Source organism: Centruroides sculpturatus, unplaced genomic scaffold (assembly GCF_000671375.1).
Source record: "Centruroides sculpturatus isolate CEXI.00-Female unplaced genomic scaffold, Cexi_2.0 scaffold930, whole genome shotgun sequence".
NCBI classification, from domain to species: Eukaryota; Metazoa; Arthropoda; class Arachnida; order Scorpiones; family Buthidae; genus Centruroides; species Centruroides sculpturatus.
In genome coordinates this window covers 154,295-174,339 of record NW_019385100.1, presented here as the reverse complement: position 1 = coordinate 174,339, position 20,045 = coordinate 154,295, and the positions used below count along the sequence as shown (strand labels likewise).

Here is a 20,045-nt window from a genome sequence, read left to right as displayed (position 1 = left end):
CATTCACAAAAGTTAGCTAAACTTATTATAAAGCAAGTTAATTTTGATTAAATCAATATCCTACCACGATGCAAAATCCCTAATTGAATCTGAGAAACTAATGAATTTCAGGAAATTTCAGGTTTCTTATACCCACAGAAATACAGTACATTTAAATTTTCAAATCATAGAAAAACACAGAAGGAATATAATAAAAAAAAACAGATTGAACAGATCCGCGACCTGAAACTGGAATAAGAAACATTTTAAGGCTCATACAATTGGCCAAATCCAGAAATTAATTGCTGCGTGTACTGTAGGAAGTGAGGTCATATAATTGATCAAATAGTCCATATCAGGTAGATTACTATATTTCAGAAATACAATAATCATAAAAAAGTCATTCAAATCTATAAATACAGTACTGTTGAAATTAATAAATATTTATTGTGGAAAGATGAAGCATCTTGCAAAGACAGTGTACAGTACATCAGTGTTTCTCAACCTCTAACGAATCGTCGCCCCCTTCAAAGTAGTATCGCCCCCTTCACTACAAAATTCCGATGCCGAGGGACAAGGCTAACGCCAAATTCGTACCGCATTGAATAGACTAGTGACTAGTATAATGTTATTTGTTAAATTATTGTACGATATATAACGAATAAAATATCTAATTATTCTTAATATAATGTTTTACTATATCGCCCAGAAAATTGTTTTTCGCCCCCAAAATATAAATTGTTACTAATCGCCCCCTCAACATGGAAAAACGCCCACATGGGGGCGATATCGTCCCCGTTGAGAAACACTGGTGTACACTTAAATTTTTTCTTACTTATGAGTCTTTTGTTAAGATTTGAGACAGTTATGAATGACCATATGAGTAAACAATAGTCTATGACAGACTAAACGTATAGAAAATATGACTATTGTACACTACAGTTACGAAATATTGAAATATACTAACACTACATCGCCCTGACTCGAATTGCACTTATCGGTGGTCAGGTGGAAAAAGCACACCAGTAGGCAAGTGAATAAAACAATTGAACAAAGTTATTTGGTCATGGTTTATACCTTCCCAATGGTTGGCCAAACGGCATTTTTCGCGATGTTTTTAAGAATTTCATACGTATCTAAAAAGCCTCCTGAAGAGCTTTCTTCTTTGGAGAATTGCCCATTTTGTAAATGCAATAAATTCTACAATACTACAAAAGTAAGGCATGAGCTTATCGGTTTGAGGAACCCAAAACCGAATCTGTATAAGCGACAACAAGAAGTTTTTACGAGCAATAAGACTTGGTTATAGCTAGTCCCAGCTCATACCACACGATAACAGTGAATATGAGTCTGTAGAATCAAGGAGAAGAATGAAAAATGCCCTCTTGGTTTCCATTGTGGAAGAATCAAAAATGAAAATAAATCGTTAAATTCAGATCTACTACAAAATACTGTATACAGTATTTTTTATTAAAACATACACAAAATTAATGTAATTTTAGTTTTCATTAATATATTTAAATAAAAAAATAAACTTTTTACAAGCTTCTAGTAAGGTTGCATTCAGGGAGGAAACTTGGTTTCATTTATATGTATGATACGCGGTGAAAACTGCGAAACTTCCACCTGGTCAGGCAGAAAGTCAGATTCCGTGGTTTTGTGATTGACCACAGATCGACAAATCAATAATGTAATAAATCAATAACGTCGATTTGAAAATATGTAAATTTGGGCAATATTATAAACAGTAAATTATTAATAATTATGCCATAAAAATTTTAATTATAAAATGATTAAACAGTTTAAATATTTAAATAATATTAAATATTTTACAATTTTTGCGTAACTGTTTTCTACTTTTAAGAAAGAAGAGCTTTTAATACATTCAGTAAATGCAAAACGCCGATCTTCAGAATTATAAAAAAAAAATGTCACTTCACTTGTACACTTAATATTCTCTTTTACCACATGCACAATGTTTTCTTTCTAAATGAATTTGCTTGCAATAGATTCTGAAATTTACACAAATTTTGTTTATTTGTATAATTACTTTAATTAATTAAAAAGATCTAGAGTATATTTCTACGTGTATATAAATGAAATCTTGTTTCTTTCTCTTTTATACAAATCTTTATTTCAGAATTTTTATTTTTGAACTGATCTGGACTGAAGTTTGTACGTATATTTCTCAGACTCTAAGATCGACACTAAGCTATACTTCGTGGCTTCCTTACAGGGACCACGAAGTACAGATTTCACGAAATATTATGAATTTTTCATAATTTTACTTCCACTTTCAATTCAATTTGATAATATGGGAGATCTAGTTGACCTAGTCCAAATCATCCTCATGACATTGCAGAAAAACTCATTTTTCCAGCTGTTGTAAATGATACACATTATGACAGGTGAGTCTGCTGAGGCTTTCAAAACTGTCTTTGTCCATCAGTCGCAGAATACGGCACGTGGCGAAGAATCTCCAATGTTCAATTAATTGAACAAATAAAAAAGGAAGAATTTCGGTTGCAGCTAGTGAGGACACAGATACAGTAATATAATGATGCTCATTTGATTCGCTATATACGGTTTATAGATAGTAATAACATTGTATAAGACTTCTTCTTTTAAAAGTAACACTGCTAGTGCTAAAGCTCACGAATTGTTTGAGATCCTCGATATTTTTATATCCGAAAATAATTTGGAATGGACCAAATGCGTTCGTATCTGTACTTATGGTGCTCATTCTATGTCCGGTGTTATTGAGGATTTCAAGCAAATTTTCGAAGCAAATACCCTGATGTACTGTGGACCTATTGCGATATTCACGGGGAAGTACTCGCATCAAAACATCCGAGTCCTACATTGAACCAAGCCTTAAAATAAGTAGTGAATGTAGTAAATTTTATTTAAAAAAATCGGCCGTTGAAAGTGATATTTTTCAAAAAAGTATGTGGGGATATGGGATTTGGGCACACGTCTTTGTCATACTACAGCACTTCGCTTTCTCGAAGTAATGTTTTATCTCGTACGTTTGAACTGCGACAGGAAATTTATAGTTTTCTTAAAGAGGAAGACCACAAGTATGCCGGAAATTTTGTGAATAAAGATTTTTGGTAAAACTAGCATACTTATGTGATATTTTTGAAAAGATGAATGCTCTGAATCTCTTATTGCAGAGAAGCAACATGAACTTGTTAAAGTCGATTGAGAAAATTTTAGCTTATATATAAAAAAATATTTAAACTATGGAAATGAAAATAAAATGAAAACGGAGGAAAAGAATGTTTCCCCTTGTTGCAACAGTTTTTGATCAATAGAGATGATTTCTCTCGTGGTATGAAACCTGTTTTTGAAGAACGTTTATCACATGGTTTGAGAAATGTCTTCATAATAAAAATATCGATAAATTTGCGTGAATTCAAAAACCATTTAATGCCAGTGCCCCGTCTGAATTTACTGCTGCAGAAGAAAAGAATCTTATTCAGTTGCCTTACAACAATACATTGATAATAAAATTTAGCAGCATGGAATTAGCTGAATTTTGGTTATCTGTAAAAGATGAATATCCCTTCTGAGTGGTAAAGCTCAGAGAATTTTGTAGTATCTGTTTTGTCTAAAAGTAATTAATTATGTTATATTAAAATAACATATTCAGAACGTATAAATAACTTCTGATGTAAAGAAAAAAGACACATTGCAGTAATTGATACAAAAAGTCACCTTTATTTTTCTTAAATTATCGTTTTCAATAAATTACCTAATATTGTATAGTTAGAAAAATGAAGAAAAATACTTACTATCATGGAAAAGTTGTGAACGTTGTACAGTACTATACGTAATCAGTACAAAATCTAGCTCAAATTGAAATATCATGGCGAATGTTTTTCTCTATCAAAATAAATCAAAACCATAAACAATCAAGTCATTTTTCTAAGATATAAACTAAATAATAATACATTTAATCATTTTTATGATATATAAACGAAGATATACTACGTACATATATATATAAATATGTATAGTGCGTTGGGTATATGTATCAAGTACAGTAGAAGTTCGTTAGTCCAGTATATTCATAACCACATTACTACTTTTTCTCGTGTTGCTCAAAACCAAAACGTTGACCGAGTGGAGTTTAAAAAGCTTTCTTTAAGTATGTAACAACTAAATCACAAGCAATTCCTCATAGAAAGATCTTACAAGAGACACTTTCTGACCAATCTTTAGTACTAGTGTGGTGCTAGATTATCGCACGTTTATATATTTTCCCAAAATTTGATAAGTGATATGCAATCTGAATAATTCATACATTTTTATACATTTAGTGCCAGAGCACGCTGCTATATGCTCTGTAATCAGTCTGAAAATGATACAGTTCAAACCTAACTGTTTAGATTAATTGGAAATAACTACAAAAAATTAATAAAAGAAACATGTTGCATAAAATCAACATTAAGGATGATTCTTTTGCATATAATAGTTTGAAGATATAAACGGTGTATTGTGTACATATGATAAAAAATACCAACACATGCCAACAATAATAGCATGCTAGTTTATAGTAAATTAATACCGGATTATTGACAACTTTTCGGAATATGCTAGATTATCAGGTGCCGGATTAACGAACGAATTTCTATATAACGTTCGTTCTACCTGTGTCCACAGTGGAATATTGTATGTAGTCTATATACACTTGTTTTACACGTATATAAAGTAGAAACTGATTATTCGAACCGGAATAAGTCATTTGTTTCCTGATTGTCAAGCAGAGGAATTGACACGTAAGGTCAAACAAGCTAACTGGAATTTTTGTAAATGTTTAGCTCGAATGGGAATTTGTACGGTATTTTTATGAACTCTCCATAGCTTTAATTTACATGAAATAAATAACGTTCTTCTAACGAATAAAGTAATCAAAAATTTTGTATAAATTACAAGAACCACGTACCACAAAAAATAAACAGCATGTAACGTGACAGCGGGAATGGACTAATATCTTCAACACAGCATGTGTGACCTAGGCACTGTAACTTCCTGTAGCATTGTAACTGTAACTGTAGATAAATTATTGCACAAAATCTGGATATTTACCAAAATTTCCATAAATCGAACTTCGATTTTTTTTCTTTGACCAATTCGAGTTAACTAGTATNTTCAAACCCTGAGGGTTAAAATGAAAATTTTACAATGTTAATACAAATAATGATTCCCTTAATCCATTATTATTTATTATGATTATTTAATTATTTATTCAAAGTGATGACAAGTTTTATTCATTTATACGATAATTTTCTTTTTAGTCTTTTGAAATTCAACTTTATTTCGTTTGAAGTTTCGAATGCTTTTTCGTTTGAAGTCTCTTTTGAAATACGTTGTAATTTTGTTCTTTTGTTCGAATTTCCATTTCTAAACATTTTAAACTTTGTATCACTTAATTTTATTCAGTATCGAGTTACTATTGTGGTGTATTTATTAATATCGAGAATTATTTGGTATTGACGATACAAATTGAATAAGGTATGCAGTCGAGTTCGAGTCTTTTGCAAATTCAGGATAGTCCCAAACAACCTTCTTTACCTGAATTGGACCAGAAGGAAACAGAATTTTTCCAGTTTGTCAAGAAAGGAGACTTAAATGAATTAAAAGATTTCTTGTCGGTAAAGATTTTTGAAGTATTATGTTTACGTATACGAGAAATCTTTTACGTATCTTTTAAAAATTTCATAAACACAATAAGGAAAGGTCGTTTTCTATCTATAAGTATCTCATTAATTTTCGATTAATTTTCAGAATAATCAATTAGACGTAAATTGCGTTAATTATCAAGGTTCTTCTGCTCTTCACATCGCAGTCGAAAATGAAAACGTCGAGATGGTTCAGTTTTTACTCACCGTTCCCAACATAGACATAAAAGATTGTGTTCTTCATGCCATACGCACAGAAAATATAAAAATTATAGAAATAATATTAAATGCTCTTAAGTAAGTACAAAATAATTAATTCGATGATTTTGAATTTTCTAAATTTGATTAATTTCTCGCTCCAGGGAGAGAGATTTGGAATTCCAGCCTTACTATAAGAGCATAGAATTTGATTATGGCATGACACCTCTTGTACTAGCTGCTCAAAGAGGTTCTATTGAAATAATTCGGCTTTTATTAAAAAGAAGTCATCAAATACCCGAACCGCATTTCCCAACATGTAAGATTTATATATTTTAAATATGTTTTATTATTTATATATAGGCTAATCAAACTTTTCATAAGTGAAATAGTCCGCTATATTTGAAGTTGTTACTATGAAATTCTTAAAAATGTTTAAAAGTTTTTACAAAAGAAGCTTAAAACTTAGAATTATCTATTTTAAAATTAATTTATTCTAAATAGGTAAGTGCAGAGATTGTAAAAGTCTTGCCAAAGATGTGAGTGCAGATCCAACTTTACAAAGATTAAATATATACAAGGCTATATGTAACCCCTACTTTATTTGTCTTACAACAAACGATCCTATCTTGACAGCTTTTATACTGGATAAACAAATAAGAGATTCCGCCGAACTAGAAAAAGAATTTACGGTTTGTTTCAAACTCAAATTTCATCTTGAAAATTGAAAATTTAATTAACCAATTAACACTTTCAGCTGGAGTATAATGCCTTGTCGGAATGCGTTCGAAATTTCGCAGTAGATTTATTATCGCAATGTCCAAAACCTAATGAAGTAGAACGGATTCTGCAAATTAAAAAAGGTTTTAGCGGTTTGCATTTGAAATATCCGAGATTACAAACTGCTCTCGATTACTCTCAGAAAGAAGTAAGTTTTAATGGCATTAAAATAAAACCTGACTTATTGATTTGGATTTTAAAACAAATATTTTGAATTTTAGTTTGTGGCTCATCCTCATGTTCAGAAAATAGTTAGCGCGGAGTGGAACGGTGCATGGTTAACTTGGATAAGATATTCCCTAGCTCGGAAAGTGGCTCATGTACTGCTTAGAATATTTATTTTTCCTTTCGTGTGTATCGTTGTTATGACAGCACCAAACACTTATTGGGGTAAACGATGGCGTTGTCCTCTAAACAGATTTATAAATGAATTTGTAGCATATTTTATATTCTTCGTCTTGCTTTTTACAATGATTGGCATCGATACGAATACTTCTGAAAGAGGTCCTCCAAATACAGGTTATTTTCTATTTGTTTCATATTATTGTAATTTTTTATTATTAATTTTAATTTATTCTTTAATTTTAGGATTGGAGATTCCAGTTGTACTTTGGGTTACTGGATTCGTATGGGCTTCAATCAGACGCCTCGTACTGTTTGGCTATAAAAGATTTTTTAAGAATCTATGGAACTGGTGGGATTCCATTGTTTTTTTTATTAATTTTAACTTTTTAGACCCTCTCTGTGGGCATTAAGAGAGTCTATTTTCTCATTGGCGTCAATCTGTATATATAGACTATATATTGGGAGGGGCCGCCATTTTCAGCCCGCTTCAGTTACAGAAAATTCTTGCAACGAAACTCGAATGTTGTAGAATCGAACAATGGTTTAAATTAAAATCCATTGCTCTTTTTTATTTTATTCAAATTTTATTTTTTTGTTTCGTAATTAAGTCTTATTCGGATTAACTGTTAACATATTGAAATGCCGTTTAAAATTATATTCGTGTTAATTAAACCATTCTAATATTTATATTTATATTTTTGTGTTAATTCAAACTGTTATTCGATTCTATAATATTCAATGTTCTATTGCAAAAGTTTTCTTTAGTTGAAGCTTGTCTAAAAGGCCGAAAGTGTTTTTATACATAATAAAATATTTGGCTATCTGAAAGGTTCGGATTTTTCTAATTTTAACGATAAGGTACTAAGAATTTTGCAATTTAAACTATACGTAATAACTTAACCGATAATATTTTCCCTAAAAAATTTCGTATCAGATAGAGCCACCAGTGCCGAGTGGATAAAATCAATGAACACTGGTAGTCGTCGCGGATTCACGTTTCACCAACGGATGACCATGTGAAATTTTTTGGCTTTTCTTCACGTGCCTATCATCTAAGTGGAGGCCAGTTTCCCATAGAACGTCCTCCAGAAGGCATCCGCCTTAGCAGATCACCCATGTGTTGCATACTATATCCTAATCAAACCCAATCCGTATAATGTAAAAAATATTAAATATTTCAAAATATAGAATGAGTTAAAAGTCAGTTAAAATATATGTCGGTCAATTGACTTTTAGAGCTATGGAATTCTTCAATCTTATCCAATAATACTTACTTTCTATTTTAATTTATACCATTAATTATATTTAAATTACCATAGGTATAATCTCGTGCTGGAATTGATGTTATTGATGACCTTTATATTCTGGTTTAAATCGTGGATCGATATACATCGCACGGGAGCCAAGGACGTTCCTAGGGAGCTTTGGCCACCGTATGACTTTACTCTTATACACGAAGCTTTATTAAGCTGTTCGGGAGTTCTAGCTATTGCAAAAATGATGTATTTCTTCCAGCAAAGTTTTTACTTGGGTCCAATTCAGGTAATAAATTTTTAAATAAGTGAAATAAATTTTAGATAAATAATTTACCATGAAGATTATTGTTATTGGTGAAGAATGCACATTCATTTGCTTAGAAATATTAAAAACTACGAGGATTATATTTCATATTTAGGTTTCTTTAAAACGAATGCTAGTCAATATCGCGTGGTTCTTGGTGGGTTTTTTCGTTCTTCTTAGCACCACAGCTATTTGCATGACAAGTTTATATTCACACTATAAAGGAATGGAACGAAAAGAAAACGGCGGGGAGATAATTCTTCAAGATGCTGCTTTCACTTCGTAAGTAACTTTATTTAGTAGTATGAATAAAGTAAATTAAAATACTAAATTCTGAAACTTTTATAGCCTATTTTCTTCAATGAAGGCTTTATTCTGGGCACTATTCGGTTTAATCGATCTAAATTCCGTAGAAGTGGTCGTTGGGAGTAAAATCGGAGCTCCTTCCAACGAAGTTAATCATCACACTTTCACCCAGACTATCGGGACTTTGTTATTTGGTGGTTATCACGTGTTAATGATTATAATTTTGATTAATTTGCTGATTGCCATTTTAACAAATACCTTCCAAAAAGTCGTGGTAAGAATTTACCACATTTCACGTTATATTAACTTTATTTTTCAAGCATGCATTTTATACTTCATCATTATCAATATTTTAGGATAATGCTGATATGGAATGGAAGTATGTCAGAACCAGACAATGTGCCACATATTTTTATACTGAAGAAATCGTCCCCAGCCCTTTCAATTTAGCATTGAATTGGTACGCGGTATGTTCTGGGATATATTCATTAATAGAAGCGAGAAAGGTCCACGATCGAACAAAATTACGCCCCTTACGAAGATATTTGGCTTGGTTGGTAAGTTATTTCAGTTATTTGACTAATTCATTCGTCAAAATTTTTCGCAAGTAAAAATAATTCGGAATGAATTTTAGAAATGTTGCTATGTGATAAAGGAACAGGAAACTGATGATGAAGAAGCAAATAATGTGAGTTTAAATCGCAAGCATTTATTTTAAACATTGAAATTTAATTATTGTAAGCTATTTTTTTTTTCTTACCAAACAGAAGCTGATGCAAAAACTTATACAAAGATATCTACGAACAAAAGCCAATATTAACCATGATATTCGTACCAACTCTAGTAAACTGATATAAAGTTTTTCTTGTATACATCGTTAAAATAAAATTTAAAAATTATATGTAAATTATAATTTTTCGTATCTCATATTCTGTTACAAAATTGTATCCATACTCTACCGATACGTTGATTTCATTTTTCAGCAACGATACTTTATTTATAGTCAGGGTCAAATCCGAGAAAGCAATTCCAGCGAAAGCAAAATGTTGCGACACACCACCCACAATTGTCGTTATTAATTAATTTCATAAATATGCAAAAAATATAAAGCTAAAAAGAATTTTAACTCATTAAAGAATTAAAATAAAAATTATTGCATGGTTTTGAATAGAGGAGATAATCCTATTAGTTTAATCCAGTGCTTTGTTCATTCCTATCCCTCATGGACCAATATTTTTGTGAAATTAAATAAAATAACAGAAAGAACAGAGTTCAAATGCATTTTTTAAATTTTAATTTTTAAAATAAATTAGTAGGCAAAATATAACAAAATTTGCTTATAATGATTTTGCAAAAATGGTTTGTGTTTCATTTTCAAGTAATTTCTTCGGTCAATTTCAATCACCAACTACCCTTGGTACTGTGTTTAAATAATAAAGAAAAACAAAAGTAATAAAATAACTTGCTGTTAAAAGACTTTTAAAAATGTTTTAAGTAGTTGTGTTAACTTAAAACATAAGAAAATTAGCAGTTACACTTATTTATACTTACATAATCTATACAAACCGATATTGTCCGTGGTAATAACGATTTCTTTACAGTTATTTTTGTCCTATTGTACATTTTACAGTAAGTCATTTTATAATCTTTGCACTGAAACATTTAATAATAATAACAATTTAAGCAAACAAATAATTAGATCTGTTAATTAATAACATATAATTATAATAATAATAACAAGTGAGCTTAATAATACTGTACTTCATGTCATTCACAAAAGTTAGCTAAACTTATTATAAAGCAAGTTAATTTTGATTAAATCAATATCCTACCACGATGCAAAATCCCTAATTGAATCTGAGAAACTAATGAATTTCAGGAAATTTCAGGTTTCTTATACCCACAGAAATACAGTACATTTAAATTTTCAAATCATAGAAAAACACAGAAGGAATATAATAAAAAAAAAACAGATTGAACAGATCCGCGACCTGAAACTGGAATAAGAAACATTTTAAGGCTCATACAATTGGCCAAATCCAGAAATTAATTGCTGCGTGTACTGTAGGAAGTGAGGTCATATAATTGATCAAATAGTCCATATCAGGTAGATTACTATATTTCAGAAATACAATAATCATAAAAAAGTCATTCAAATCTATAAATACAGTACTGTTGAAATTAATAAATATTTATTGTGGAAAGATGAAGCATCTTGCAAAGACAGTGTACAGTACATCAGTGTTTCTCAACCTCTAACGAATCGTCGCCCCCTTCAAAGTAGTATCGCCCCCTTCACTACAAAATTCCGATGCCGAGGGACAAGGCTAACGCCAAATTCGTACCGCATTGAATAGACTAGTGACTAGTATAATGTTATTTGTTAAATTATTGTACGATATATAACGAATAAAATATCTAATTATTCTTAATATAATGTTTTACTATATCGCCCAGAAAATTGTTTTTCGCCCCCAAAATATAAATTGTTACTAATCGCCCCCTCAACATGGAAAAACGCCCACATGGGGGCGATATCGTCCCCGTTGAGAAACACTGGTGTACACTTAAATTTTTTCTTACTTATGAGTCTTTTGTTAAGATTTGAGACAGTTATGAATGACCATATGAGTAAACAATAGTCTATGACAGACTAAACGTATAGAAAATATGACTATTGTACACTACAGTTACGAAATATTGAAATATACTAACACTACATCGCCCTGACTCGAATTGCACTTATCGGTGGTCAGGTGGAAAAAGCACACCAGTAGGCAAGTGAATAAAACAATTGAACAAAGTTATTTGGTCATGGTTTATACCTTCCCAATGGTTGGCCAAACGGCATTTTTCGCGATGTTTTTAAGAATTTCATACGTATCTAAAAAGCCTCCTGAAGAGCTTTCTTCTTTGGAGAATTGCCCATTTTGTAAATGCAATAAATTCTACAATACTACAAAAGTAAGGCATGAGCTTATCGGTTTGAGGAACCCAAAACCGAATCTGTATAAGCGACAACAAGAAGTTTTTACGAGCAATAAGACTTGGTTATAGCTAGTCCCAGCTCATACCACACGATAACAGTGAATATGAGTCTGTAGAATCAAGGAGAAGAATGAAAAATGCCCTCTTGGTTTCCATTGTGGAAGAATCAAAAATGAAAATAAATCGTTAAATTCAGATCTACTACAAAATACTGTATACAGTATTTTTTATTAAAACATACACAAAATTAATGTAATTTTAGTTTTCATTAATATATTTAAATAAAAAAATAAACTTTTTACAAGCTTCTAGTAAGGTTGCATTCAGGGAGGAAACTTGGTTTCATTTATATGTATGATATGCGGTGAAAACTGCGAAACTTCCACCTGGTCAGGCAGAAAGTCAGGTTCCGTGGTTTTGTGATTGACCACAGATCGACAAATCAATAATGTAATAAATCAATAACGTCGTTTTGAAAATATGTAAATTTGGGCAATATTATAAACAGTAAATTATTAATAATTATGCCATAAAAATTTTAATTATAAAATGATTAAACAGTTTAAATATTTAAATAATATTAAATACTTTATAATTTTTATGTAACTGTTTTCTACTTTTAATAAAGAGCTTTTAATACTGTACATTCAGTAAATGCAAAACGCCGATCTTCAGAATTATAAAAAAAATGTCACTTCACTTGTACACTTAATATTCTCTTTTATCACATGCACAATGACATGTGTCTAAATGAATTTGCTTGCAATAGATTCTGAAATTTACACAAATTTTGTTTATTTGTATAATTACTTTAATTAATTAAAAAGATCTAGAGTATATTTCTACGTGTATATAAATGAAATCTTGTTTCTTTCTCTTTTATACAAATCTTTATTTCAGAATTTTTATTTTTGAACTGATCTGGACTGAAGTTTGTACGTATATTTCTCAGACTCTAAGATCGACACTAAGCTATACTTCGTGGCTTCCTTACAGGGACCACGAAGTACAGATTTCACGAAATATTATGAATTTTTCAAAATTTTACTTCCACTTTCAATTCAATTTGATAATATGGGAGATCTAGTTGACCTAGTCCAAATCATCCTCATGACATTGCAGAAAAACTCATTTTTCCAGCTGTTGTAAATGATACACATTATGACAGGTGAGTCTGCTGAGGCTTTCAAAACTGTCTTTGTCCATCAGTCGCAGAATACGGCACGTGGCGAAGAATCTCCAATGTTCAATTAATTGAACAAATAAAAAAGGAAGAATTTCGGTTGCAGCTAGTGAGGACACAGATACAGTAATATAATGATGCTCATTTGATTCGCTATATACGGTTTATAGATAGTAATAACATTGTATAAGACTTCTTCTTTTAAAAGTAACACTGCTAGTGCTAAAGCTCACGAATTGTTTGAGATCCTCGATATTTTTATATCCGAAAATAATTTGGAATGGACCAAATGCGTTCGTATCTGTACTTATGGTGCTCATTCTATGTCCGGTGTTATTGAGGATTTCAAGCAAATTTTCGAAGCAAATACCCTGATGTACTGTGGACCTATTGCGATATTCACGGGGAAGTACTCGCATCAAAACATCCGAGTCCTACATTGAACCAAGCCTTAAAATAAGTAGTGAATGTAGTAAATTTTATTTAAAAAAATCGGCCGTTGAAAGTGATATTTTTCAAAAAAGTATGTGGGGATATGGGATTTGGGCACACGTCTTTGTCATACTACAGCACTTCGCTTTCTCGAAGTAATGTTTTATCTCGTACGTTTGAACTGCGACAGGAAATTTATAGTTTTCTTAAAGAGGAAGACCACAAGTATGCCGGAAATTTTGTGAATAAAGATTTTTGGTAAAACTAGCATACTTATGTGATATTTTTGAAAAGATGAATGCTCTGAATCTCTTATTGCAGAGAAGCAACATGAACTTGTTAAAGTCGATTGAGAAAATTTTAGCTTATATATAAAAAAATATTTAAACTATGGAAATGAAAATAAAATGAAAACGGAGGAAAAGAATGTTTCCCCTTGTTGCAACAGTTTTTGATCAATAGAGATGATTTCTCTCGTGGTATGAAACCTGTTTTTGAAGAACGTTTATCACATGGTTTGAGAAATGTCTTCATAATAAAAATATCGATAAATTTGCGTGAATTCAAAAACCATTTAATGCCAGTGCCCCGTCTGAATTTACTGCTGCAGAAGAAAAGAATCTTATTCAGTTGCCTTACAACAATACATTGATAATAAAATTTAGCAGCATGGAATTAGCTGAATTTTGGTTATCTGTAAAAGATGAATATCCCTTCTGAGTGGTAAAGCTCAGAGAATTTTGTAGTATCTGTTTTGTCTAAAAGTAATTAATTATGTTATATTAAAATAACATATTCAGAACGTATAAATAACTTCTGATGTAAAGAAGATAGACACATTGCAGTAATTCATACAAAAAGTCACCTTTATTTTTCTTAAATTATCGTTTTCAATAAATTACCTAATATTGTATAGTTAGAAAAATGAAGAAAAATACTTACTATCATGGAAAAGTTGTGAACGTTGTACAGTACTATACGTAATCAGTACAAAATCTAGCTCAAATTGAAATATCATGGCGAATGTTTTTCTCTATCAAAATAAATCAAAACCATAAACAATCAAGTCATTTTTCTAAGATATAAACTAAATAATAATACATTTAATCATTTTTATGATATATAAACGAAGATATACTACGTACATATATATATAAATATGTATAGTGCGTTGGGTATATGTATCAAGTACAGTAGAAGTTCGTTAGTCCAGTATATTCATAACCACATTACTACTTTTTCTCGTGTTGCTCAAAACCAAAACGTTGACCGAGTGGAGTTTAAAAAGCTTTCTTTAAGTATGTAACAACTAAATCACAAGCAATTCCTCATAGAAAGATCTTACAAGAGACACTTTCTGACCAATCTTTAGTACTAGTGTGGTGCTAGATTATCGCACGTTTATATATTTTCCCAAAATTTGATAAGTGATATGCAATCTGAATAATTCATACATTTTTATACATTTAGTGCCAGAGCACGCTGCTATATGCTCTGTAATCAGTCTGAAAATGATACAGTTCAAACCTAACTGTTTAGATTAATTGGAAATAACTACAAAAAATTAATAAAAGAAACATGTTGCATAAAATCAACATTAAGGATGATTCTTTTGCATATAATAGTTTGAAGATATAAACGGTGTATTGTGTACATATGATAAAAAATACCAACACATGCCAACAATAATAGCATGCTAGTTTATAGTAAATTAATACCGGATTATTGACAACTTTTCGGAATATGCTAGATTATCAGGTGCCGGATTAACGAACGAATTTCTATATAACGTTCGTTCTACCTGTGTCCACAGTGGAATATTGTATGTAGTCTATATACACTTGTTTTACACGTATATAAAGTAGAAACTGATTATTCGAACCGGAATAAGTCATTTGTTTCCTGATTGTCAAGCAGAGGAATTGACACGTAAGGTCAAACAAGCTAACTGGAATTTTTGTAAATGTTTAGCTCGAATGGGAATTTGTACGGTATTTTTATGAACTCTCCATAGCTTTAATTTACATGAAATAAATAACGTTCTTCTAACGAATAAAGTAATCAAAAATTTTGTATAAATTACAAGAACCACGTACCACAAAAAATAAACAGCATGTAACGTGACAGCGGGAATGGACTAATATCTTCAACACAGCATGTGTGACCTAGGCACTGTAACTTCCTGTAGCATTGTAACTGTAACTGTAGATAAATTATTGCACAAAATCTGGATATTTACCAAAATTTCCATAAATCGAACTTCGATTTTTTTTCTTTGACCAATTCGAGTTAACTAGTATCTACTGTATAACTGTTACAATAATCATTTTGTGTGTGTATATATATATATAGGCTTATATATATATAACTATTATAAATTATTTCGAATTTTAAGTATAATACTGTAAAAATACCCACATGCTTTACAGGAGACCTCGAATAACTGGAATATATTTTAGTGTAGTGTGTTCTAAGAATGTAACAAATTGATTTTTTACCCTATGACAACCCTTTTACTTGTCATAAAAGAAACGTTAATGTTTACTTTTAACTAATTAAAAAGTTTCCAAATTATATTCAACAATTTTAAGTATATTTTATTTACAATGGTTGATGAAAATTGAAAATGGTATCGATTTCTTTTTTTGAGAAACAGATCAAATATGCAGTAGTTTATTCTAAAAGATTTCATAAATTTCTAATATTAAAACCTAAAAATTAAATTGCATATTTATTATCGATCAAAGCGGCGTAATTTTCATGAGATAGTTTTTTGTAGGCAAGATATGAGGACAAAAAGGCAGTTGAATTAATATCTGTATTATTCTATTTAATGAAAGTTAAACTTCTATATAGCTATGTTTAATACTTCGCTTGGCTGCCATTATTGTGAGTCGGGCCACCAGAGATATGGAGTGAAATGTCCTCTTCATTTCTACTAAGCATGCGAGTCAAACAAAAACAGTACGGTGCCAAATTCACAATTGAAAAAGACATCATAATAACCCATAAAGTGGAGAAAGTTAAAGCAGAAAATTATGGACTACAGTGGGTGTTGAGAAGCACTATTTACTGTAAAAGAGGGGTAACTATAGATTTAGTCGGTTGTAATAGAGAAAGTTGCTAAATAAAGGTAATATTTTCGTTGACACAATATTACGAATCATTACATTTATTGCGTGTTTATAAACAGCAGAAATAAATTGAAAACCGCTATGTTCTAATAACAAGTTACTGAAACACAGTGTTTCCAATTTATTTCTTCTGTTGTCTGTGCACGATCTTTTTATTATTTACACTCTCTCCATTTCTGTAACTAATAGTTACTCTCTTAGCTCTTCTGAAGTAAAATGCATTCTTAATTCTATCATACATTAGTTTAAATTTTTTTGTCTTCTCCAGACTTTCAATTTTTTCACAATCTCTTTCAAGCCATTTTTTGGCTTGTTCCACCTTTTATTTTCCACTCTTTTTGACTACTTTGTATTTTTGTCTTCCATCTTCACGGTTCACATTTTTCCACCTTTTATTTATTATATTTAGCATTTCCTCCGTAATCCAAGCTGATGAGTGGTTTACCCTTTGTTTTTTTAACCTGTTTCTCTGTTGTAGGACAAATCTTTCATTAATATTCACAATTTGTTTGGTCCTTCAGGACCCTCTTAATTTATTTCTTTGAGTTTTTGTCCTTTTGAAATTTTCTAAAGTCTATTTAAAACTGATTTTTTTAACTTCAGTTTAAGTTTTGCGTGTAAGAGGTTGTGATCAGAGTCTATGTCTACATCTGATTGAATTCCTGTATCCCTATTTAGTAATTATATAGTCTATTTGGTATCTGTTATTGTCGCTGGGATCTTTCCAATTATAAAATCTTCTCTTATGCTTTTGAAATTCTGTGTATGTAATCATTATTCTATGTTTTTACCAGAATTTAATAAATTTTTCTATAATTTAGTATGCAAATTTTCTTTTCAATGCTTTCCTTCCACCTCAAAAGTACGGCTTGATAAACGATTTTAAAACAGAAAGTGAATTGACACTATTAAGCAAACCACTAAGGTCCATCCGAAAGTAAAAGAAAAGCTTAGGTTGTGTAATCAAAAAATAAGTTTCTTTTTAAGTAATTATTTTGGTTTAATATTGTTTTTCGTTTAAAAACACTGCTTAGCATCGTGGATAATGTTAATTTCGTTGTTGTGTATTAATTTAACTCAAAATAGATGTAAAATCCATATAAAACAATGAAATTATTTTAAAAGATTAGTCTTGTTATAGGTTAAATGCTTACATTACATTACATGCGGTGAATAAGTAATTTTATATTATTTTTATAAATACCACATACTTTTCCTTCTTTGATTAGATGTTGTTGTGGTTTAAGACGAATTAGTGCATTCAACATTTCCGTATGTAGTCAGTTTTCATAATGAATTGGTTGAAAATGTTTTGAATAAGTGTCAAATATAAACAAATTTTTAAAATTAACATTTAAAATAGATCAGTTTTTGTCTAAAGATGCCCAATCGAAGAGCCTATGTAAAAAAATTTTTTTCTTCACTAATTTTTATTAGAAAATCGCAAACTCGAATTTGGTGTAGTAGGTTGATCACTTTATTGACCATTTTACACACTTCCAATCCTTCACTTTATCTATCTCAAAACTTGTATACTCATCTCTTCTCATCTCGATAGTGGAGTGTATATAGCCTTACACTTTGTACTCTGAAGAAACAGGAGGGGTGATCGCACAGCGACTAAAGAAGCGGCCTTATCGAAGACGATCAATCCGAGGAAGACAGGAGAGAGGTCACGAAGCGACCAAAGCTGGCCTTATATGAGATGGCCCACGCGAGAAAGGGGGACAGAATGCTTTTCGGGAGGACTTGAAGGAAAAGCTGGTCCCTATTCAGGCGTCATTGGCAAGGAGGAAAAGCAGGAAAAACTCCCGCTGCCAGCTCGTCCGAATGAGGCGCGAACCCCTGATCGAAATCCGTGTTTATGGTCTGGTCACCACCATTAAAAACTTGTATACAGTAAAACCTGTCTATAGCGACCACCCACGGTTCCTACAAAAAGTGGTCTTTTAGACAGGTGGTCGTCCAATACAGGTGTTGCTGTAATACCGTATTTCCGTACCTATTTTGCGCACTTTTTAGCCATTTCTATTAAGCAAAACTCGAGATGAGAAAAAAATAAGCGAATTTTTTCAACGATAGGGCTATATTGGTATTGTATTTTATTCTTATCGGATAACCCGATTTACAGGAGTCGTCATGATATTATAAGACAGATTTAACACCAATACTTTAAAGATTAATACAATAGTCGCATTTTCTCGATTATAATGCACACTTTCTTTTTTCCGACTTAATTAATTCGACTCGGTTCTTTTCGTTCGCTCCTCAGTTACGTGTATTACGTCATCAATATACAAGCGCGTCCTATCTCTCCATCACTTTGCTTTTGGTTTTCGTTAGTTTAATCTTATTTTAACTTTAAAAATACTGTATTTTTTAATATTTAATATTTTCTTAATTAATTAAGTACAATAAGAAAAATTATTAATTAATAATAAAACGATTTTATTATTTTTTCTCATTATACGATTTCATTACAATCGCGGAATCGAAAAAGGAAGTAAAACTGATTTTTGCATTAATGCGTTTATTGTTTTTTGAATATTTTGCCTGCGAAAATTACTTGGATATTATTTTTCTAAAAATATCGTGGAAATAAGGTAGGTTGATACAGAAACTATTTATCGCACGTGTACTGTATATGAGCTTCAAAATAAATAAATAAAAATAGATTTTATCAAACGATGAGATCAGCCGATTAATTGTATCGTGTACAATATTTTACACCCCCAAGGAAAATACTGTAGGTCTAGGGTAAAATAAATTTTGTTTTCCCACAGTTAAACTTCGCCGCTAATTGCTGTTGTGATAACTTTAATACGATCTTCTAACGACAGCACTTTGCATTTCGGACATTTTCCAACAAACTGAAATGAATTTCCTTTGTTGCTAGACTAATTTATTAACACCTGCACCTAATTTCAAGGGTGGGAGAAGTGCCCGGGATGGGTTCGAACGAGAGTTTAGACTAATTCATTATATTAGGAGGTGGAAACGTTGTTGAGATGGGTTCTTACAATAGTTTAGACCAGATACATTCGCGAAAGTGGTCGCTTATTACAGGTGTTGTATGTTGTTTCGGACCAAAAATCGATGCCCGCGGTCGCGTTACACAGGTGGTCGTTTAATACAGGTAACTTATACGAAGACTCTATGGATAAACTATTCCGTGCCAGAAATTTTTGCCCGTTTTGGCAGGTGCCCGTCGAATGCAGGTGGTCGCCTAAGCAGTTTTCACTGTACTTAGAATTTTACATTTTACAATACAATTTTATTATTTACACAATACACCCGTAAAAATACATTTTTCTTGATTTATGAGTTTCGAAAATTCTTTAAAAATATTATGAAAACCATAAAAAAAGATTTAAAATAAAATTCATTTTTTCATTGTTAGCGCTCTTCAACAATACGTTTTGCATTCGATTGTTATAGAATTGTGTTGGCTTT

At 31.1% G+C, this 20,045-nt stretch overlaps 1 protein-coding gene across 1 annotated transcript; it reads left to right on the top strand.

The window, feature by feature from the left end:
* Positions 1-5,361: 5,361 nt before the first annotated feature.
* LOC111634687 (short transient receptor potential channel 4-like) lies at positions 5,362-9,762 on the top strand. Its single transcript, XM_023379520.1, has 13 exons — positions 5,362-5,639; positions 5,773-5,963; positions 6,029-6,183; positions 6,369-6,556; positions 6,622-6,792; positions 6,866-7,163; positions 7,233-7,338; positions 8,309-8,531; positions 8,665-8,831; positions 8,898-9,129; positions 9,212-9,412; positions 9,490-9,543; positions 9,623-9,762. The coding sequence occupies exons 1-13, from the start codon at positions 5,502-5,504 to the stop codon at positions 9,710-9,712; spliced, it is 2,214 nt and encodes a 737-aa protein (XP_023235288.1). The 5' UTR covers positions 5,362-5,501; the 3' UTR covers positions 9,713-9,762.
* The last annotated feature ends 10,283 nt before the right edge of the window (positions 9,763-20,045 follow it).

Coding starts and splice junctions, on each gene's coding strand:
- LOC111634687 (XM_023379520.1), top strand. CDS start 5,502: ATGCAGTCGAGTTCGAGTCTTTTGCAAATTCAGGATAGTCCCAAACAA. Junction 6,793..6,865: donor TCGATTACTCTCAGAAAGAA/GTAAGTTTTAAT, acceptor TTTGAATTTTAG/TTTGTGGCTCATCCTCATGT. Junction 9,413..9,489: donor GAAGATATTTGGCTTGGTTG/GTAAGTTATTTC, acceptor AATGAATTTTAG/AAATGTTGCTATGTGATAAA.